The following is a 24,371-nucleotide window of genomic DNA, read 5'->3' on the forward strand; positions in this document are numbered from 1 at the left end:
GCGATGGGACGCTGACGATCGCCGCAGTGCCGCCCCCTGAACGAGACGTCACAGGACGGCGCTGGAAGCCACTTGCCGTCTGTGTAAACGAGCCCTTTAAACCATAAAAATTATTGAAAGATACATTTTATGATGGATTTTCTAGACAAGGTAAATAAGGTAGCATAAGAAACATTAATAATTGCACTTAGCCTATTTACCACAAGATGGCGACCTCACTCCTCCCAGGTGGGACGCACAGATGGGAAGAAATTAAGCCAAGGACAGGAAATGATGTAACAGCAGGAGGAGAAGTTGAAGGAGGTGGGGAGAGTACACGGCTGGAAGAGGTAATTGTGTTTATTGTTATGCAGCTTATTATACAGCAGAGCAGAGGTCCGGGTGGACATACTTTGTTACAGAGGAGGTCATAGTACTCCTGTCACTATCCTGATTATCCCCCTTGTAGTAATTGCCATACAAGAGACTTTTATAACTGCTGAGACTTGTTTGCCAGTTTTTTAGTGCCTCCCCCCCTATATGTGCCATAGATTATGGCTGGCATCTCACCTTCCTAGTAATAATTCACACTACAGAGACAAGAGAAGATGTATATGGAATATAGTCATGTCCCCCAGTGCTGGCATCTCACCTTCCTAGTAATAATTCACATCACAGAGACAAGAGAAGATGTATATGGAATATAGCCATGTCCCTCCAGTGCTGGCATCTCACCTTCCTAGTAATAATTCAGTCACATCACAGAGACAAGAGAGGATGTATATGGACTATAGCCATGTCCCTCCAGTGCTGGCATCTCACCTTCCTAGTAATAATTCAGTCACATCACAGAGACAAGAGAAGATGTATATGGAATATAGCCATGTCTCTCCAGTGCCGGCATCTCACCTTCCTAGTAATAATTCAGTCACATCACAGAGACAAGAGAAGATGTTTATGGAATATAGCCATGTCCCTCCAGTGCTGGCATCTCACCTTCCTAGTAATAATTCAGTCACATCACAGAGACAAGAGAAGATGTATATGGAATATAACCATGTCCCCCCAGTGCTGGCATCTCACCTTCCTAGTAATAATTCAGTCCCATCACAGAGACAAGAGAAGATGTATATGGAATATAGCCATGTCCCTCCAGTGCTGGTATTTACCCTGTATAGCCTCTTCTGCCCCTAGCATTGCCATTTTACCCCACAGTGTAGCCATATGACCTCCACAATATAACCCCCCTGGTATTGCAGCCCCCTCCTGAGGCCTCGGGTAGTTGTCATCTCTCTTCCCCTACATAATAGCTCAGTTAAGAGGTTTTCATATGTAATGTTGTTATGCTAAATGGGAGGGACTGAAGTGGATAAAGAATGAGGGTATGTACACACATTCAATTTAGATTTGCCAATCTTAACACTTCCATGTAGTATGAGAGCTCTCCTGCAATAGTCTCTTGCCCCCCCTGTACATGGAGGTGTTAAAATTATCCAGTTGTTTCACATCCTACGTCTTCCACATATTGAAACGAACAAGTAAGATCACCCGTTGAGCTACATTGCTATGTTATGAATGGCTGGAGTGACCCAGGTTATATGGCCGAGAGACGGGTGCTAGTCTAGTGTAGGGGACCCAGCAGGAAACCTCATAGGGAACGGTTATCCAATCACAGCACCCTCTACAGCATAGTTTACTACAACCTATTTCCACCCGAGTGGGAAGCCACTAGTGCACATGCCGACAAGGAGATCTCCGTGGGGTCACAGCACTGGATCCCCTCTTTATGATTCAGAGGCTTCCCACTCCTGAGGTAAGTACCCCCTAGGGGCAATTATTTAATTACAGATTTACTTGATCCACTTCCTTACTCTGCGTCTCTGGCCCTTAACCTCCTAATGACCACGGGCTTAAACCCCCCTAAAGACCAGGCCAATTTTTAAAAATTAGGCCACTGCAGCTTTAAGGGATATTATTGCGATACATTGTACTAGAGGCACAATTTAAATGGTGTAATAAGCAGGGCAAATGGGAAAATAAAATGTGTGGGTTTTATGTATGGAAGCACATTTCGCCGTCGTTTAACAGTCTCCTAGCGGTGATCGCTGCTGGGAGACTGATGGTGGAGCTCCATCATCCAAGATCTCCTGCAAAACACGCCCCATGGACTTTACGCCAATCGGCATTAGGAGGTCCTGGGGCTGGCGCCGTGTGCACGCCCATTGGCGTGACGCGGTCGCCTACTGGTTAAGGACCAGAGAGTTTATTTTCACAAATACGAGCTATGATCTCAGTGATTGGGTCACATATATTGGGGGTCAGGCGGCAATGAAATTGGCTCCTTCCCGAGATAAGGAGCTCTACTGTCAGTGTGACAGCAGAGCGGGCAGGTTGCAGGGGATTAGTATTAGCACAGACGATGGGAACGGCAAATACAAGCTAACCCGGAAGGTGAAATCTACGCCCTGGCAGTGATAAGCGGACATAAACAAGGCATAGATTTCAACTAGCCCGCTCCAGAAGAGGTTAAGGAAAGAATTTGCAGGGAGTAGTAGAATTACATTTTTAGAGTAGTAGGCCTGTAGTTCTGAGAATGGTACAAAGCATCTATATGGGGGATTAGGTTAGATAATTGCTCCTCAGGGATGGAGACATAGAGAGGAATATAATCTGTGAATAGTGCGGAGTGGAGCTGTGACTGGCTGATCTTGTATGCCATGGAATACTGAGCCCATAAGATCCTTGTGGAGCAGCTACCGCCTCACACGTATGCACACTCTCTGTATTACCTTATCTCTGGATTTCTATTACTTCTTATGCTATAAATCCAGGGCCAGCTCAGGTATGGTCAGGATATAGAGCTGCAGTCCCCTCTGCCTAGTTCATCAGGTGCCAGAGCCATGAGTAATGATAATTTATAGCTAATCAGCTGCAGGCCTCTACTCCTATCTTCCTCTGTCTCTAGCTGTTCTCTCTTCCCATCCTCATCCATCTACCGCTGCCGGCACTGCTGTAACCTCCCAGCAATGTGTGCATGGAGAGGAGGAGAGAAGCACCAGATGATGAGCAAGGCACACTGGGAGAGAGGACTGTGGTAGTGAATGTGCAGGATACCACAGCTTATGGGAGGTTATCACCCTTAGCAAATTATGTTCTTTTCTGTGCTCTGTCTATTACTGCTAATATCTTAAAGTTATAATTTATCCTTTTCAGAACTAAGATCTGAGCTCAAGAGAACAAGAGAAGGTTTGCAAGGGGTGATCAGTAGTCTGCAGAAGAGATTGTCATGATGGGGACAGTTAAAGAGGAAGAAGAAGAGACTTATGTGAGGAGTGATCAGCAGTCTATGGAGGAGGGTGACATGATGAGGACCATTAAAGAGGAAGAAGAAGAGACATATGTGAGGAAAGATAAGCAGTCTATGGAGGAGGGTGACATGATGAGGACAATTAAAGAGGAAGAAGAAGAGAAATATTTGAGGAGTGATCAGCGCTCTGTGGAGGAGGGTGACATGATGAGAGCATTTAAGGAGGAAGACATTATTACAAGGATGAGCACTGGTGAGTGAAAAACATTAGATATTCTAAAGACTTAATAATCTGACTAAGAAATATGTCCCATCTGGGCACAGTATTGGTCACATGATCCCTATAATTGGGCTAGGGACTATAAGAATGTGAGAGATGTTTGGGGGGAGGGGAGACTGAAGTGAAAAGTAGCTAAAATATCCCTCTAGGAAACAACTATGCCAAGTGCAACTATGCTAAACAAGTATTCATAAGAGTAAGAAGTTACCACCCATACTGCATGGATTTCAGACAGGGAGTGAATAGTGAAATGACAGATCTGGCAAGGGGGATAATTACCACAGCACAAAGTGGGGCAACTGATGTCATTTGAGGCATCTTATCCTGATAAAAGTGTGGCTCACATTAATAGCAAAACAAATGTGAGCAGTAATATGGATGCCATGTGTATACTGGCTACACAGCTACTATAATAATGCATTTTGTCAGGACAGTCAGTAACCATGCAAATAATTTCCTAATTTCTCTGACAATCCAGACACACATCCAGAAACACTGAGGTATAAAACATCAGCAGCTTATTCATGTTATAGAATCCTATAGAACAGCTGGGAAGAATTTCTTGTGTTTGGCTTTGTTGGTGTCGGCCAGATGCCCAACAGAGACTCTGACCAGGAGGGAGTGACACCCTCATAGCTGCAATAACCAGCAGTGTACAGATTGCTGCACAAATCACCAGAGCTGCCCAACAGAGACTCTGACCAGGACAGAGTGACACCCTCATAGCTGCAATAACCAGCAGTGTGTACAGATCACTGCTCCAATCACTAGAGCTGCCCAACAGAGACTCTGACCAGGAGGGAGTGACACCCTCATAGCTGCAATAACCAGCAGTGTGTACACATTGCTGCACAAATCGCTAGAGCTGCCCAGCAGAGACTCTGACCAGGAGGGAGTGACACCCTCATAGCTGCAATAACCAGCAGTGTACAGATTGCTGCACAAATCACTAGAGCTTCCCAACAGAGACTCTGACCAGGAGGGAGTGACGCCCTCATAGCTGCAATAACCAGCAGTGTACAGATTGCTGCACAAATCACTAGAGCTTCCCAACAGAGACTCTGACCAGGAGAGAGTGATTCCCTCATAGCTGCAATAACCAGCAGTGTGTACAGATTGCTGCACTATTCACTAGAGCTGCCCAACAGAGAGTCTGACCAGGGGGGAGTGACACCATCATAGCTGCAATATCTAGCAGTGTGTACAGATCGCTGCACAAATCACTAGAGCTGCCCAACAAAGACTCGGACCAGGAGGCAGTGACACCTTCATAATGGCAATAACCAGCAGTGTGTACAGATCACTGCTCCAATCACTAGAGCTGCCCAACAGAGACTCTGACCAGGAGGGAGTGACACCCTCATAGCTGCAATAACCAGCAGTGTGTACAGATTGTTGCACAAATCACTAGAGCTGCCCAACAGAGACTCTGACCAGGAGGGAGTGACACCCTCATAGCTGCAATAACCAGCAGTGTACAGATTGCTGCACAAATCACTAGAGCTTCCCAACAGAGACTCTGACCAGGAGAGAGTGATTCCCTCATAGCTGCAATAACCAGCAGTGTGTACAGATTGCTGCACTATTCACTAGAGCTGCCCAACAGAGAGTCTGACCAGGGGGGAGTGACACCATCATAGCTGCAATATCTAGCAGTGTGTACAGATCGCTGCACAAATCACTAGAGCTGCCCAACAAAGACTCGGACCAGGAGGCAGTGACACCTTCATAATGGCAATAACCAGCAGTGTGTACAGATTACTGCTCCAATCACTAGAGCTGCCCAACAGAGACTCAGACCAGGAGGGAGTGACACCCTCATAGCTGCAATAACCAGCAGTGTGTACAGATTGTTGCACAAATCACTAGAGCTGCCCAACAGAGACTCTGACCAGGAGGGAGTGACACCCTCATAGCTGCAATAACCAGCAGTGTGTACACATTGCTGCACAAATCACTAGAGCTGCCCAAAAGAGACTCTGACCAGGAGGGAGAGAGGCCCTCATAGCTCCAATAACCAGTAGTGTGCACAGATTGCTGCACAAATCACTAGAGCTGCCCTAAAGAGACTCTGACCATAAGGGAGAGAGGCCCTCATAGCTGCAATAACCAGAAGTGTGTACAGATCGCTGCACAGATCACTAGAGCTGCCCAACAGAGACTCTAACCAGGAGGGAGTGACACCCTCATAGCTGCAATAACCAGCAGTGTGTACAGATCACTGCACAAATCACTGGAGCTGCCCAACAGAGACTCTGACCAGGAGGGAGTGACACCCTCATAGCTGCAATAACCAGCAGTGTGTACAGATTGCTGCACAAATCACTAGAGCTGCCCAACAGAGACTCTGACCAGGAGGGAGTGACACCCTCATAGCTGCAATAACCAGCAGTGTGTACAGATCGCTACACAAATCACTAGAGCTGCCCAACAGAGACTCAGACCAGGAGGGAGTGACACCCTCATAGCTGCAATAATCAGCAGTGTGTACGGATCGCTGCACAAATCACTAGAGCTGCCAAACAGAGACTCTGACCAGGAGGGAGTGACACCCTCATAGCTGCAATAACCAGCAGTGTGTACAGATCGCTGCACAAATCACTAGAGCTGCCCAGCAGAGACTCTGACCAGGAGGGAGTGACACCCTCATAGCTGCAATAACCAGCAGTGTGTACAGATCGCTGCACAGATCACTTGAGCTGCCCAACAGAGACTCTGACCAGGAGGGAGTGACACCCTCATAGCTGCAATAACCAGCAGTGTACAGATTGCTGCACAAATCACTAGAGCTGCCCAACAGAGACTCTGACCAGGAGAGAGTGACTCCCTCATAGCTGCAATAACCAGCAGTGTGTACAGATCGCTGCACAAATCACTAGAGCTGCCCAGCAGAGACTCTGACCAGGAGGGAGTGACACCCTCATAGCTGCAATAACCAGCAGTGTGTACAGATCGCTGCACAGATCACTTGAGCTGCCCAACAGAGACTCTGACCAGGAGGGAGTGACACCCTCATAGCTGCAATAACCAGCAGTGTACAGATCGCTGCACAAATCACTAGAGCTGCCCAACAGAGACTCTGACCAGGAGGGAGTTAAGCCCTCATAGCTGCAATAACCAGCAGCGTGTACAGATTGCTGCACAAATCACTAGAGCTGCCCAACAGAGACTCTAACCAAGAGGGAGTGACACCCTCATAGCTGCAATAACCAGCAGTGTGTACAGATCGCTGCACAGATCACTAGAGCTGCCCAACAGAGACTCTGACCAGGAGGGAGTGACACCCTCATAGCTGCAATAACCAGCAGTGTGTACAGATCGCTGCACAAATCACTAGAGCTGCCCAACAGAGACTCTGACCAGGGCGGAGTGAGACCCTCATAGCTGCAATAACCAGCAGTGTGTACAGATTGCTGCATCAATCACTAGAGCTGCCCAACAGAGACTCTGACCAGGAGGGAGTGACACCCTCATAGCTGCAATAACCAGCAGTGTGTACAGATCGCTGCACAAATCACTAGAGCTGCCCAGCAGAGACTCTGACCAGGAGGGAGTGACACCCTCATAGCTGCAATAACCAGCAGAGTGTACAGATCGCTGCACAAATCACTAGAGCTGCCCAACAGAGACTCTGACCAGGAGGGAGTGACACCCTCATAGCTGCAATAACCAGCAGTGTGTACAGATCGCTGCACAAATCACTAGAGCTGCCCAACAGAGACTCTGACCAGGAGGGAGTGACACCCTCATAGCTGCAATAATCAGCAGAGTGTACAGATCGCTGCACAAATCACTAGAGCTGCCCAACAAAGACTCGAACCAGGAGGCAGTGACACCCTCATAATGGCAATAACCAGCAGTGTGTACAGATCACTGCTCCAATCACTAGAGCTGCCCAACAGAGACTCTGACCAGGAGGGAGTGACACCCTCATAGCTGCAATAACCAGCAGTGTGTACAGATCGCTGCACAAATCACTAGAGCTGCCCAACAGAGACTCTGACCAGGAGGGAGTGACACCCTCATAGCTGCAATAACCAGCAGTGTGTACAGATCACTTCACAAATCACTAGAGCTGCCCAACAGAGACTCTGACCAGGAGGAGTGACACCCTCATAGCTGCAATAACCAGCAGTGTGTACAGATTGCTGCACAAGTCACTAGAACTGCCCAAAAGAGACTCTGACCAGTAGGGAGTGACACCCTCATAGCTGCAATAACCAGCAGTGTGTACAGATCGCTGCACAAATCACTGGAGCTGCCCAACAGAGACTCTGACCAGGAGGGAGTGACACCCTCATAGCTGCAATAACCAGCAGTGTGTACAGATCGCTACACAAATCACTAGAGCTGCCCAACAGAGACTCAGACCAGGAGGGAGTGACACCCTCATAGCTGCAATAACCAGCAGTGTGTACGGATCGCTGCACAAATCACTAGAGCTGCCCAACAGAGACTCAGACCAGGAGGGAGTGACACCCTCATAGCTGCAATAACCAGCAGTGTGTACAGATTGCTGCACAGATCACTAGAGCTGCCCAACAGAGACTCAGACCAGGAGGGAGTGACACCCTCATAGCTGCAATAACCAGCAGTGTGTACAGATTGCTGCACAGATCACTAGAGCTGCCCAACAGAGACTCAGACCAGGAGGGAGTGACACCCTCATAGCTGCAATAACCAGCAGTGTGTACAGATTGCTGCACAAATCACTAGAGCTGCCCAACAGAGACTCTGACCAGGAGGGAGTGACACCCTCATAGCTGCAATAACCAGCAGTGTGTACAGATTGCTGCACAGATCACTAGAGCTGCCCAACAGAGACTCTGACCAGGAGGGAGTGACACCTTCATAGCTGCAATAACCAGCAGTGTGTACAGATCGCTGCACAGATCACTTGAGCTGCCCAACAGAGACTCTGACCAGGAGGGAGTGACACCCTCATAGCTGCAATAACCAGCAGTGTGTACAGATCGCTGCACAAATCACTAGAGCTGCCCAACAGAGACTCTGACCGGGAGGGAGGGAGACCCTCATAGCTGCAATAATCAGCAATGTGTACAGAGTGAATGCAAGTTCTTGCAGCGCTGAACAGCAACATCTCACCTTCCAAATGGTTCTAAGTCAATTGGAAGCTCAACTATCATGTTACGCCACCTTTTAAAACCACTTGTCAATGACAGTTTTTGCTATTCAGGGGTCTTCTCTGAAATACACCTCAGAACAAATGAAAAATGATACATATAACTGTTAAGGATATCAAATTATCTCCCCATGGTTGGCAATCTTGTGTACTTCCACCATACACAATACAATCTGTAATGCGCTCACTGATGTTTGTGGCTGATTCATCAACAGGTCAAAAATAGGCTTATTGATATAGCAAGATGGCTTCTGTCTCCCATCATTGGTATTGCACAAAGGTTCCCAAGGTATCACAGCAATAAAAACTGCGCCTCCACCGACATACATATATGGTAAATGCTCACCTGCATCAGTCACTGACCAATCACAGACCTGCTCTCCTCACTTATTTAAATTACTCTCCACACAGCAAAACAGCAGTATTCTGACCACCTTTAAACACAGCCACAGGGACAGTCTCCTCCTCTGTAATGCTTAAAGTGTAACCAAGGATTGAATTTCATCCCAATCAGTAGCCGATATCGCCTTTACCAGGGGAAATAACAGCTGTTTCCAACAACTAAAAAAGCACCATCTCCTTCCACAGAGATTACCTGCCAGCAGTAAAGATGTCCCCATGTGATACATTTCAGAATTAAAATCAGAGGAAAGAATTTACAATGGGCAAGCACTGACTAAATCATTCATAAATAATAATTGTAAAAACACCCATTCATTCATCTCTCCTCTGACGGTGGTGAGAACGGGAACGAGCATCCGCTGCAATAGACGAATATCTACTTCCTTGGGCGGGAACTGACGTCCTGCAGGGCGTAGATATACCGTCTTCAACCACATAAGTGGTTAAGCTCTCTGCAACCAAACATGCCAGACCCTGAATCTATAAAACTTGCAAGTGTAATAACGCTTTATTATAAAAATATAAAAGCAGTAGTGCACTCGCATGTAAATGAAAGTCAGAAAATTTGTACTTACCTTTGTAATTTTCCTTTCCTGATTCAACTCCACGTCTCCATACTTCCTGGGTTAGCTCCTCCCCTCTAACCCCTATAGGACCCGTTCTAAAACTATAAATAAAGGTCACGATCCCACACACCTCATTCTTGTTACTAGTACTCAGACACGTTCAACAAATAAGGGAGGGTCGTATGTCGACGTGGAGTTGTATCAGGAAAGGAAAATTACAAAGGTAAGTACAAATTTTCTGACTTTCCTGATACCTCCACGTCTCCATACTTCCTGGGATATAACTAGTAAAAAATAAACCAGACGGGTGGGTATAATGCAAAACACTCATTTATATAAATAGAATAATAGATCATTTATCTACAGCAGACAACACTTTTTCCCCAAAATTTACAGAGGTTAACACAGATGGGTCAATTCTGTAATGTTTAATGAACGTATTAGGAGATGCCCAGTTCGCTGCCTTGCATATCGTTGTGAGGGAGACCCCAGCAGAGGCTGCCCAGGAGGTTGACACGCTCCTAGTTGAGTGAGCTGAAGTTGCTGGAATTTCCATCGTTCCCTTAGCTCTGTATGTTGCCTTTATAAGCCTGACTATCCAAGTGGCTATAGTTCTAGCCGAAACGTCCTTTCCTTTCCTAGGCCCTGAAGGACAAATGAATAAGTGGTCAGAGTCTCTGAAGGATTCTGTAGCATCTACGTAGACTCTCAGGATTCTGGCAATGTCTAATTGATGACTTGCTGAACCTTCCTCCGCATTAGGAAAGGCTGGTAAGGTCCATTCTTGATTCAAGTGTCTCGTTGAGATTACTTTGGGCAGAAAATCCATTACTGGTCTCAAAACTACCCTATCAGGATAGAAAATTATGTATGGATCATAAACTCCCAGCGCTTGGATTTCTGAAACTCTTCGGCCAGAAGAAATTGCCACTAAAAAGGTTGTTTTTAGCGTTAGATTCCAGATGGAGCAGAATTCAATTGGCTCGAATGGTTCCGCTGACAGATACTCTAAGACGAGAGGTAAGTCCCAGGAAGGAAGCATCTTTTTAACAGGGGGTCTGATCTTCATTAATGCTTGAAATAATAATTGGATCAATCTATCCGCTGATAGTCTTTGACCTACTAGACTTGATATAGCAGAAACCTGACATCTCAGGGTACTAACACTCAAGCCAAGATCCACCCCGGTTTGCAAAAAGTCCAGTACATGAGAAATGGATGGAAATAGAAAGTTCACTTCCTTCAGAGATGAAAACTCTATAAATTTCTTCCATACTCTTTGATATGATTTATTCGTGGATATCTTTCTGGCTCTCAGTAATGTATTTATCACTGGCTGAGAAAAACCTGCTTCCGTTAAAATCCTCCTTTCAATTTCCATGCCGTTAGAGACAATATTTCCGGATTCTGATGAAACATTTGCCTCTGAGACAGTATGTCCTGCGTCATGTGTAGTTTCAGAGGAGGACAAAGCGACATGCTGATCAATAGCCGAAACCAAGGCCTCTTGGGCCAGTAAGGAGTCACCACTATTGCCGTCACTTGTTCTGTCTTCAGCCTCTTGAGAAATCTCAATATTAATGGAACCGGAGGGAATGCATATATCAGAGATGCCTTCCATGGGGCTATCAAGGCGTCTATTCCACTCGTCCCCGGTACCCAGCTTCTGGAAAGAAAAATCGGCAACTGGTTGTTGAGATCTGTCGCAAATAAATCTATCTGAGGAAGTCCCCATATCTGGATTATTTGCTTGAAAACCGCAGAATTCAATTTCCATTCGTTGTTGTCTATAACTTCCCGGGATAAAAAGTCTGCTTTCGTGTTCAATCTTCCCGGGAGATAAACTGCTCTGATGGCCAGAAGGTTCTTCTCCGCCCAATTCATTAATGGAGTAAGTTCCTTGATCAATGATAAGCTCCTTGCTTCTGGATGTATGCAACTGCAGCTCGGTTGTCCAGTTGTAGGCATAGAGCTGAATCCTTTACTATCTGTGCAAAGGCCTGAGTTGCCTGAAATGCCGCTCTTAGTTCCAATATATTGGATACTGTCCCCTGCTGATTCGATGGCCAACGGCCCTGTGCCCAATTTTGGAGACAATGGGCTCCCCAGCCAATCTGACTTGCGTCTGACGTAATCATGATCCAATTGTAAGGTATCAGGGAAAAGCCTTGACTCGGATTCTTCTGATCTATTCACCATAGGAGAGATACTCTGCATGACATTGATAACCTGATCCTTTGGTGCATCGATAACTGATCCCACTGCTTCAGAAAGTTCCACTGAAAGGTCCTCATACGCCATCTGGCCCATCTGACCATTGGAATTACTGACGACATCCATCCCAGTATTTGTAGACACTGTTTTGACGATATTTGTGACCGACGTATGGTCTTCTGTATTGATATCGAGAGATTCTCCACTTTCTCTTGTGGTAAGGATACTGTGTTGCTTACTGTGTTGAACAACGCTCCTAAGTAAGTTAAATCCTTGGTTGGAGTCATCTGGCTCTTTTTCCAGTTGATAATCCACCCCAGCTCTTCCAGGAATTTTATCGCCATGTCCCTGTGACTGATCAGCCTCTGTTCTGAATCTTCCAGTATCAAGATGTCGTCCAGATAATGGTGTATTCTGATACCCTTCAGTCTCAATTCTGCTATTGCAGCCACCAAGATCTTTGTGAATGTCCGAGGTGCTGTGGAAAGGCCAAAAGGTAGTGACGTGAATTGTAGATGTATGTCGTCTACACAGAATCTTAGGAACCTTTGGAACCTCTGGTCTATGGGTATATGGAGGTACGCATCTTGTAAATCAATCCACATCATCCAGTCGTTGGGCATGATTACCAGAATAATTGATTGAATTGATTCCATCTTGAAATTTCGGAATTACTATTGCCTTGTCCAGATACTTCAGGTCTATAACTGGACGAAATCCCCCACTCTTCTTCTGGACGAGAAATAGTTGAGAGTAAACACCCTCTCCCTTTTCTCCTGGAGGTACTAAACGTACTGCCTCTAGCTCTTGTAAGGAACTCACATATTCTCTTAATGTGTCCGCTTTCCGCTGATTTTTTTGAAATGTAAGTTCAAATAAATCTGTCTTTGGGGGTCCATCGACATTTCCACTTGTGACCGTTCGAAATTGTTGAGATTACCCAATTGTCCTTTATTCTTTCCACCCAAACATCCTTGTAGATCATCAGACGAGAGCCCACTTTGGACGTTAGGGTGGGCGTATCTTCAAAAGGACTGCTTTGCTTGTCCTTTGCTCTGAATATTAGTTTTGAGTGACCTTGCGAACGATGCCCGTGAGCTTTTCCAGTTATTTCTAAATGGTTTTCCCGGTGTGATGATTTGCTCAGCTACCTGTGCAGGCAGGCAGCTTTTTGACCATTGTGTAGGTTTGCATCGTGCAGGACTCTGGAAAGAAGAGCTTCTGTCTGTAATGATCGCTGCTGCAGCAGCTATTCCTGGAAGTAGTAGTGCTGCAGCTCAGGCAGTTCTGATCTATTTCCATGCAAGCTGCATAGCTTTGTCTGTCTTTCCCTGCTGTCAGCTTGTGACTGATTATCATTCACCTGTGTGGAAATCTGCATGTCTGCTCCCATTGGATGACCTCAGTATAAAGATCTGCTTCCTGCAGGGTTTCCTTGGGTTTTCATAGCTTCAGTTTAAGCCCGTCTTGCTGTCGCTTCAGCCCCCGATCGTGTTTCTTGTTCTAAAGATACTTTGCTGGTTTTGCATCATATATTGGTTCATTGCCAATATATATGCATACCAGCACGTTTATTATTTTCCTTGTATTCGTGTTACGTTGATACATCAGTGTCGCTGATATATACGTACACGAACTGTTTATTTCCTGTGTTCAGTTAGTCAGTTTTCCAGCACGTTTTGGTAGTTTGCGCGTACCGTGAGCACCCGTGCTGAGCTAATTATCCTGTTCCTGGTCCTGTTTGTGGATTGCGTTCATCTCTGCGAAGAGATAACGAATCCTTCTGAATCCTGTTCTGTTACTGTTTGTGGATTGCGTTCATCTCTGCGAAGAGATAGCGAATCCTTCTGAGTCCTGTTCCCTGTATTACTCCAGTCCTAGTCAGCGTTCCTGCTTATGTCATATATCGGTTCATTGCCGATATATACATATGTTAGTCAGACGTTACAAATAGTTTCATTGATAGCTGTAATTGTAATACGCTAGGAAAACATACTTATTGTATATTTATCTGTGTTACGTTCATCTATCTTGATCCTGCTATTTCCTGACTATCCTGTCCTGTCTTTGTGAGGCACGCCATCGCCGCAACGCATTGGCTGCCTCATTCCAGTCTGTCTGGTTTTGGACGCTTGCTGTCGCTAAGTAGCTGCTAGCTAGCAAGCGTTCATTCTGTCTACCTGTCCTGATCTCCTCAGTTCTGGTTTATGCGCTCAGCGCTACTTTGCGCTGAGACGTTATAACGAAAGCATTGTTTGTGGCTGTCAGATCTGCACCGGCTCTGTGCGCCACAATCTCCTATTGGAGTCAGTCCTCCCCTCCACTATACTAGGGATAGCCTGTTTCTTTGTGCTAGTGTGTGTACCTCCTCCACGTCAGCTCATGCGTTGCATGCTGACTGTGGAGAATACACCACCAAGCCTTACATTATGAAAACCCCCTTACCAATCCCCATTGTGGGGGGGATTCCCAGAAAGTATGACACAGTTAATTATGGTTCCTGTTCCTTTAAGAAATTTGAAGAACTTAACCCTGAAACAGAAAATGAGTTTTTCTCTGAATGTGCCAGGTTCCTGGCCAATCCCGATCTCCAAGCGACTCCTGTTTCAACCTGGGCACTCCAGCTAGTTTATATTTTGTTTAAAGGGCAATTGCTTCAGTGGGCATGTGATGTTCTCAATCATTCCGATTTGAATGAGAGACCGCTGGAATTTCTAGCGTTTGTGATCCATAACTGGTTACGCATAGATCCATTGCCTTTTCCTCTAAATGAACTCCTGGCAGCAGGCCAATCAGCTGCTCCTTCAATTGTTTGCAAAAATGATCAGCAAGCAGAGAGTGTTCCTGATAATTTTCCTGCAGCCTTGAATAAATCACCAAAAACAGCAGGGTCTAAGGCAAAACGCAAACGTTCTAAGAAACGTGTCCGATCTGCAGAGTCGTTATCCTTAGCGACTGAGACCTATAATGAGATTCTGCCATTAACAGATAATGAAATGCAATTGTCTTTCAGGGGAGTTAAATGGACTTATGAAACTACTAATGAACTTTCATCACTGGCTAGGGAAAATAAAGATTTTTGTTTAAAAGAATTATCTGAGTATGATTATGAGGAGATATTACAGAGTATTGAACAAATCAACTTATTTGTGAAGCAAGGAAAGTTTGCATACACTACAGTTAAACACTTGCTACAGGTATTAGAGATTCTTAAGAATAAGGAATCTGTCAATCACCTGCTAATTAACCCAATATATGTCCCTGCCACAATCATATCTGCAAACTGTGATCTGCCTGTTAAGTATGCTTGGAATCCTCCATTTGAGAAAGGAGAGATGGAAGCTCTGGTCAATGAATGGAAGAATGATTCAAGTTCATTTTGTCAATTTTACAGTGCAAAAAGTGAATTAGTATTGAATGCATGCATTAAGTCTGCCTATAACCTAATAAAAACTGGTGTGTGTGGGTATGACTTTGTGGCTCCATTGATCGATGTGTGGAAAATGATTTTGGATGATTTTTATGCGATTCAATCCGTTGATACCAGGGAAGACACACTGTCAATTGGAGAATGTCCCACTTCTCCAGTTACTGAGTCCCTGCCATGTCTTGTGAATGTTCCTGTAACTCCACCCTGTACCATGGATAACTCAGTGTTACTTCCCAGTAAAACAGAAGCCACTGATACTTTCTTAACTTTGCCCTGCACAAATTTCTCAGCAGAGAATCCAGAGGTCCTGCTGACTTCCGAGTCCAGCCTAGCCAGTACTCATGAGTCTTTGTTCAGTGAAACAGACACCAGAAAAATCTTGCCTGCCTCTGCAAACACTTCTGTAGAATTTACCTGTGTTAATAAAGTTCAACTCCTGTCTGATCCAGCAGATGCCAATAGATGCACTACATCAGTTTCCGAGTCCCAGCAATCCTGTCCAGAAACCTCAGAACCCCAGCATCTGAATTTTCCAATTTTCCAATTGAATGGTGATTCAGATGCGCAAACATTGTGTCTTGATCTTCCTGTTTCTACACCTCACTCTAGTTTCGTGAATAGCTCAGAGCATCTGCTCTGTGAACCTGAAATCGCAGAATTATTACCTTGTTCAGAAAATGTTCCAATAAATTTGTCCTGTACCATGAATTGTGCAGTAGATCTCTTCAATGAAACTCAGGTCACAGAATCATTATGCTGTCCAGCAGGTGCTTCCATGGTTTTGCCCTGCAATATGGACTGTTCAGTGATCCTGTCCAGTGAAGCTGTGGTCGCAGAGTCTTATGCTTCACCCAGTACTTTGGATATTTCAAACCCTCTAGCAGAGGAGTCTGAGGCACTGCTTACCTCAGTTGGTGTTGCAGTAATATTCACTTGTCTAGCAGCTGTTTTGGAATTACAGTCTGCTCTAATAAAACTTGATGAATTTCTGCCCAGCAAAGCAGAAGCCATTGAAATATTGTCCTCGTCAGCAAGTGTGTTAGATACCTTGCCCTGTACACAGTCTGATTTAACCAATGTTGTTGAGTCCCTCTCCAGTGTTGTAGCAGCCAAGGAACTCCAGCCCTGTCCTCTGAATGTTTCAGAAGTCTTGCCCTGTAACATGGATAATTCTGATTCTCTGGTCAAAATAATAGAAATCTCAGAATTTCAGTCCGGTCTGATGAGTGTTCCTGAAACCCAGCCCTGTATCCTGAAAGATTCTGGTTCTCTGGCCGCTGTGGCAGAGGTTCCAGAGTCCCCTTCCTGTCCAGGGAATTCCTCAGTTTTGCCTAGTCCAGTGGGGGCTGCTGCAATACTGACTTGTTCTGCAGCGCCTCATGAGCTCCAATCCAGTGTATTAAATGAGTCTCTGTCCAGTCCAGAGGTAGTTGTGGAGTCCCTATCTGGTTCAGTGCATACATCAGAAGATTTGTCCTGTCTTGTTAGTGCCCCTGAATCTGATTTGTTACTGACTTTGCTGGAATCAGCGACATCTAAGTCTGATCCAGCATTCTCGTGTAAAAGTCCAGTAGTTGCGAAGTTTAGTCATGATGATTTTTTTTTTGGCTGGTCCTGGTTTTGGTCCTGTCTTGGCTGACCCTGAGGCTCGCAGTTCCTTGACATGCCCAGAGGTTTCTCTTGTGCCGGTGTGCCCAGATGTTCTTTGTGTGCCAGAATGCCCAAGTGTGTCTAAGGTGTTAGCGTGCTCTGATGCTTCCTTAGTGGAAACACGTTCTGATGTTGCCAGTCTGCCTGCATGCCCAGAGATGGTTCTGGTCCCTGAAAGCCCTGATATTGATGTTTGTCCTTGTGGCCCTGACTCAGGAATTGCCCTAGGTTCCATAGGGGTTCTTGATAGTTCTCCATGTGAGCCTAAGGGGCATTCTGACCTATGGGGATCTCTTTGGAGCTTCAAGGTGTTCTGGGAGGTCTCTGAGAAAACTTGTCCTGGTGCCTTGGACTGGTTCAACAGTGGGTTTTGTGTTGGTAAAGACAGTACCGGTGGGCATTGCAAAGGCTTTGGCGTTTCTGAACGGTTCCTGGAAGGTGGTGGGTATCGCTCAGGGAATTTCGGAGGGCTTTCTTCTGGAAATCATGGTTCTGATGGGTGTCGCGCTGGGGCTTGTAGTGCTGATGGGCATGGTTCTGTAGGTTCTGATGGGTCCAGTCTTGTGGGGACTGATTCTGGAATTCGGTCTTGCCGGGCTGTCCCGGTCATCATGAATTATCAGTCAGACTGTTTTGTTGGGAATTTCAGTTTTGAAAAGCGTCTGGAATCCGCTTTTAAGGGCGGGGGTACTGTAATGATCGCTGCTGCAGCAGCTATTCCTGGAAGTAGTAGTGCTGCAGCTCAGGCAGTTCTGATCTATTTCCATGCAAGCTGCATAGCTTTGTCTGTCTTTCCCTGCTGTCAGCTTGTGACTGATTATCATTCACCTGTGTGGAAATCTGCATGTCTGCTCCCATTGGATGACCTCAGTATAAAGATCTGCTTCCTGCAGGGTTTCCTTGGGTTTTCATAGCTTCAGTTTAAGCCCGTCTTGCTGTCGCTTCAGCCCCCGATCGTGTTTCTTGTTCTAAAGATACTTTGCTGGTTTTGCATCATATATTGGTTCATTGCCAATATATATGCATACCAGCACGTTTATTATTTTCCTTGTATTCGTGTTACGTTGATACATCAGTGTCGCTGATATATACTTACACGAACTGTTTATTTCCTGTGTTCAGTTAGTCAGTTTTCCAGCACGTTTTGGTAGTTTGCGCGTACCGTGAGCACCCGTGCTGAGCTAGTTATCCTGTTCCTGGTCCTGTTTGTGGATTGCGTTCATCTCTGCGAAGAGATAACGAATCCTTCTGAATCCTGTTCTGTTACTGTTTGTGGATTGCGTTCATCTCTGCGAAGAGATAGCGAATCCTTCTGAGTCCTGTTCCCTGTATTACTCCAGTCCTAGTCAGCGTTCCTGCTTATGTATATATCGGCAATTATGTCATATATCGGTTCATTGCCGATATATACATATGTTAGTCAGACGTTACAAATAGTTTCATTGATAGCTGTAATTGTAATACGCTAGGAAAACATACTTATTGTATATTTATCTGTGTTACGTTCATCTATCTTGATCCTGCTATTTCCTGACTATCCTGTCCTGTCTTTGTGAGGCACGCCATCGCCGCAACGCATTGGCTGCCTCATTCCAGTCTGTCTGGTTTTGGACGCTTGCTGTCGCTAAGTAGCCGCTAGCTAGCAAGCGTTCATTCTGTCTACCTGTCCTGATCTCCTCAGTTCTGGTTTATGCGCTCAGCGCTACTTTGCGCTGAGACGTTATAATGAAAGCATTGTTTGTGGCTGTCAGATCTGCACCGGCTCTGTGCGCCACAATCTCCTATTGGAGTCAGTCCTCCCCTCCACTATACTAGGGATAGCCTGTTTCTTTGTGCTAGTGTGTGTACCTCCTCCACGTCAGCTCATGCGTTGCATGCTGACTGTGGAGAATACACCACCAAGCCTTACACTGTCAGTTTTGCAGCTTGTGCTTGCTGAGGAATTTGCATACGTTGTCATGCAAATTGCCTGGCCACATTCATTGGAGGCGTGTACTATAAGTACTATGTCTTTCCCACAATGCTTGGCTGGTCATAAGGAGTCTTCCTGTGAAACACTCTGGAGAGTGTCAGCCATGCTCTTGGTTTGAAGATTAGCTTAGAGTAATTCCTGGAAACTGTGCTAGGCAGATTCCCTAAGTGCAGTTAGGATTGTTTATCTGTTTGTTTGTTCTGTTGCTGTTGTCCTGTCCCAGCGGTGGTCGACAGGAAATGGTTCTGATCTCTGTTCTTGGAGTATAGCTGGTGCAGCGGTTGCTCCTGGGATCGCGCTAGCCACTTTTCGCTAGCGCTGTGGATCCTTCTGTTCTGTCTCCTGGGATCGCGCTAGCCACTTTTCGCTAGCGCTGTGGATCCTTCTGTTCTGTCTCCTGGGATCGCACTAGCCACTTTTCGCTAGCGCTGTGGATCCTTCTGTTCTGTCTCCTGGGATCGCGCTAGCCACTTTTTGCTAGCGCTGTGGATCCTTCTGTTCTGTCTCCTGGGATCGCGCTAGCCACTTTTCGCTAGTGCTGTGGATCCTTCTGTTCTGCTACTCTGTACCTGGATCGCACTCGCTTTTCGCTAGCGCTGTGGATCCTTCTGTTCTGCTACTCTGTACCTGGATCGCGCTAGCCACTTTTCGCTAGTGCTGTGGATCCTATCTCTCGCTTGTCCCTGTTTTCGTGTGTCTGTCTTGTCTGCTACGACCGTTTGCTGGAGGCTCGGTGAGGTAACCGTTAAGCAAGCGTTCGCGTCCTCTGTTTCATGTTTGTCTGTCGATGGTTAGTTAGGCGTGCTCGTCTCTATTGTGCTTATCACGTGGAGACCGCGCATAACCGCGTGCACTGTTGCGAATGAGTGCGGTGTTCGCGGTTAGCTAGCGTTTGTTATTTTCCGCATCTTCTCATTGTATTATTTGCTGTGCCTTTGCTACCCTCGTATTCTGTTCTGATCTGCCTTGTGTCACGTCTGGCGATCGCACCTCTCGCGATTGCGTTCCTATTCCGTATCTGCTGTTGTGTGTGCGCGGTCGCGGGGTGGCGACTGGATTGGCGCACACACATACAACCTGTCCCTTTGCTCGTTCTCATTCGCAATCGCCTCTCTTGCGATTGCGTTCTGCGCTTCGTACAATTCCTGTCTGGCATTTGTGGAGCTACAGAGGATTGGTTCCTCTGCACTCCCCAGCGCCATCTGCCGACAGGAATTTCCCTCTACAGGTGCGTAGCACCTTTTGCTGGGTGCCTGCAATTACACGCTTGTGGAGGATTTCCGCCGTGTCAGCACACGCGTTGTGCGCTGATCACGGAGAAAGTTCCACAATCGTTACACCCGGTCTGTATGCTCTTGAATCTTTGAAACGGATATTGTGTTGCTTTTTGGCGGCTGCAAAATCCCTCTTTTGTGGTCTATCCTGTGGGATTAGCCCCGATTTGCCGCCTGTCACTCTAGAAATGGCTTTATCCATCTCACTTCCGAAGAGCGATATTCCATCGTAAGGGATCTTCACCCAACCTTGTTTCGAGCCTAAATCCGCTCTCCACGGTTTCAACCACATCGCCCACTTGGCAGTGACTGAGTTTACCATGATTCTGGATAGGGACCTCAGAATGTCCATAGACGCTTCACCTATAAAATCGGCTGTGATCTTTAAATCTTCCATGGCTGATATGATTTCCGTCATCAGAATCAGAATCAGGTTTATTTCGCCAAGCATGACTGGGTCATGCCCGGAATTGGGTTCGGTACAAAAAACAGAGAACTCAGCGGCACGAAAAGGCAATAACAAAGACATTAAAAACAACCATGACAACTTACAACAAAAACAGTAGGAAGATGTACGCTAAAAGAGTGTAGCTTTACAGAAGTATGGCACTAATAAAGGCACTAATAATGACAGGGGTGGCAGGAAAACAAAAAGACACACAGTCAGTGGATGACCTATCGCTGATATCAATGGACCATATGATCTGGCAGCTGGCCTGAGCGAGGGAGCCTGTGAATGGAGTTCAAGAGTTTAACGGCAGCAGGGAAGAAGGAGTTCATATGTCTGGTTGTTTTGGTGGAAATGGTCTGTAGCCTTCTTCCGGATGGGAGCACATTAAAGTAACGGTTGCCTGGGTGTGAGCGGTCATTTGCGATCCTTTGTGCTCTGGAACGAAGTCTGGAGTTGTAGAGGAGGTCAAGCTATGGGAGTGATTTCCCAATGATTCTCTCCGCTGACCTGATGACCCTCTGAAGCTTGTATTTGTCCCTGTTTGAGGATCCAGCATACCACACCAGGATAGAGGTGCAGATGACGGATTCTATAGTGGCAGAGTAGAAGTTTGACATAAGCTCCTGTGCCATCCCGAACTTCCTCAGTTGGCGAAGAAAGAAGAGTCTCTGTTGGGCCTTTCTCTGTGTGGTGCTCGTGTGAGTCTTCCAGCTCAGGTCCCTGGAGATCTGGGTACCAAGGAGGCGGACACTAGATACCCTTTCCACCTGGGTGCCTTCAATGAAGATTGGAGGTGGGGTGGGGGCCTGCTTCCTGAAGTCAATAACCATCTCGACGGTTTTGGCTGTGTTGAGGACCAGCCTGTTTTCCTTGCACCAACGGCAGACTCTGTCGACTTGTTGACGATAGTCTTGCTCATCATTGTTGGTCACAAGACCAATGATGGTGGTGTCGTCCGCGAATTTGACGACCTTGACTGAGTCTGCTGTGGATCTGCAGTTGTTGGTGTAGAGGGAAAACAGGATTGGCGACAGGACGCAGCCCTGTGGGGCACCTGTGTTAGTAGACCTTGCATGGGAGGAGATCTTCCCAAGCTTGACGACTTGTGATCTGTTGGTCAGGAAGTCCGTGATCCAGTGGCGTAGGGACGAGTGGACGTCAAGTGCCTCCAGGTTGTTCTGGAGGATGCGAGGGCAGATTGTATTAAATGCCGAGCTGAAGTCGAGTAGGAGGATTCTGGTGTATGAGTCAGGTTTATCCAGGTGGTCACTGATGAGCTCTAGGCAGATGTTGATGGCATCGTCAGTGGACCTGTTTGCTCTGTACGCGAACTGAAACGGGTCTAGTCTTGTCTCTATCTTCAAGAATTGCTTGCTCTATATTTGATGTCCATACCTTTAGTGCCTTTGCCACTGAGGTAAGGGCGATAGCTGGCTTGCATGTGGCTCCAGCTCCCAGATACGACTTTCTTAGATCGTTATCTATTCGTCGTTCCAATACATCCTTAAAGATGGCTGAATCTTCCTTGGGTAATGTCACGTGTTTTACCAATCTGGATAGTGAAGCATCTATTGATGGTGGATTCTGCAGGAAAGGGACCTCTTAATCCCTCAAAGGATATAACTTTGAGAAACGATTTTGGAGCGAGGCTTTATTTTCCACCTTTTTAAATTCTTCCAATATTATATTTTTAATCTCTTTCATAATTGGAAAAGTAATCGATTTCTTCGTCAAGTAAGAATAATATTCTTTATTCTGTTCCTCTTCTCCCGGGGGATCTGTCCACTCCAGTTCCCTTTTTTATGGCCGTTATGAAGGGACCTGTGAGCTTAAAACCAAACAAACCAGGTGCATCGTCTTCTTCCCCTCGTTCCGTATCCACCATATCCTGATCTTGAGCGAATTGTTGAGATGTTGAGGAATGAGCCAAAACTTCCTTCCTTACCACCTTTCTTTTAATGTCTGATATATCTTCCGCCTTGTTCTCTTGTGATTTTGACAACTGACCAAAGCATGCTTCGCAAACAGTCTTATCCGCCATTGCCGGGTTAGGACATGCCCAACACTGATCCCTATTAGGAACATGTCTATGGGTAGGAGAACGAGATCTGCTTCTATACTGGCGGTAATGACTTGATCTGGATGAATGCCTCCTTCTTCTGGAGTGCGATCTTGACCGGGAAGACCTGGTGTTTTTTTGACTTATGCTTCCTTGGTCGTGACTTTGATCGTGAGCAAGGTCTACTTGATCTTTGACTTTCCTTTTGAGTTCTACAAGACATAAGCAATAATTTCATTGCTTTAGTAGTAGAAAGGAAAACCTCCTATCTAGATATATTTCTACCGTTTTTCTTACCCAGAAGTTCATGGAACAGAGTTATCAACTGGCTGAACTGTGGAGCGCAGTCTGTTGGATCTCGAAACTCCCTCTCCTGCATTATGATCTCTTCGGGATATAAGCAATAATTTAATTGCTTCTTAATAAATAGTTTTTTTGTTTTTTTTTAAATACACATGGCCCCTTTAAGAATATACAAAACAATGCCTTACCCCGACGGGCCAGGATCAATATTGTCGGCGGGATTCAATGTGGGGAATATCAAATACCTTTAATTACTAAACTTCTTCAATATCCAAAATTACATATAATTAAAACATGCATCCATATATAAGCATTATATATACATACAGAAATGCACCAACAAACTCATCTTATCGAGCCAAACCCTCATTAGGGGTTTATACACTTACTGGATAATGAGCCAGATAGGACTTGTAACTTAAACGGTGGCTGAAGTATCTGCAACGGCAGTCGCAGTAATCCACTCCTCTCTCCCTGAGGAGCGGATCTTACTGCGCTTAAATAGGCCACCCAGCGTGCGTACTGTACGCACAGTCGCATGCAAGGGCACGTTCGCCCATAACAAACATGGCCGCCGCCCGACCCGACCGAGTCTTTGTGTTCGGCCCATACTTCCGCATGCGCAGATACCACTTCCGGACGCGCGACCAGAAGTGAAGAAACCACGCCATAACTCACGATCCTAGCATCTCCGGCAGACATGTGGCGAGTCACACACAGCAGCTACGCTGACAACATACACAGAGCCCACAGGTAGGCTACAGCGCGCCCTGAAATGGGCACACAGCAATCCCTCCAAGCATTTAGCTTGGGTGAAGCGCCTCATTGATCCTTAGGAGGTCTATAAAGGCACATTTAGTAGCCGCAAACTGTGAGAATCCGCTCAGCTGCCTGCGCAGGCAGGCAGCCTTTTGACCATTGTTTAGGTTTGCTTTCTGCAGGACTCTGGAAAGGAGACCTTCTGTCAGTTGTGCAGCTTGTGTTGCTGAGGGATTTGCATACATTAGTCATGCAAATCCGTTACCTGCCTTCTTTTGATGACTGGCACTATAAAAGCATTCTGCTCCCAGAATGCTTTGCTGGACATTTCCCTTCCATGGTCTGTTCCTGATGGACACTGCTGGAGTGTCAGCCGTTGCTATGTAGTATACACTCCTAGTGAGTGTCAGCCATGCTACTTCTCGTTGAAGATTAGTTTAGAGTTATTCGTGGGACTGCGCTAGGCAGATTCCCTAGTCTAGTTAGGATTGTATTATTTGTATTGCCTGTTCTGTCTGTCTGTGGGGTGCTAACCAGAGCAGCGGTTGCTACTGGTAGGCCCTTCTGTTCTGTTATTATCTT

The 24,371-nt window shown here is 46.1% G+C and overlaps 1 protein-coding gene across 2 annotated transcripts in view; it reads left to right on the forward strand.

Annotated features, from left to right (window-relative positions):
- The first annotated feature begins 275 nt into the window (after positions 1–275).
- LOC137535379 (zinc finger protein 585A-like) overlaps positions 276–24,371 on the forward strand; it is a 133,577-nt gene continuing 109,481 nt past the window's right edge. For both annotated transcript variants that reach the window (XM_068257209.1, XM_068257208.1), the window contains exons 1-2: positions 276–329; positions 3,193–3,539. In XM_068257209.1, coding sequence (XP_068113310.1) covers positions 3,266–3,539 — 274 coding nt within the window. In that variant the 5' untranslated portion in view covers positions 276–329; positions 3,193–3,265. The remainder of the gene's footprint in view (positions 330–3,192; positions 3,540–24,371) is intronic.

Source organism: Hyperolius riggenbachi, chromosome 10 (assembly GCF_040937935.1).
Source record: "Hyperolius riggenbachi isolate aHypRig1 chromosome 10, aHypRig1.pri, whole genome shotgun sequence".
NCBI lineage: Eukaryota > Metazoa > Chordata > Amphibia > Anura > Hyperoliidae > Hyperolius > Hyperolius riggenbachi.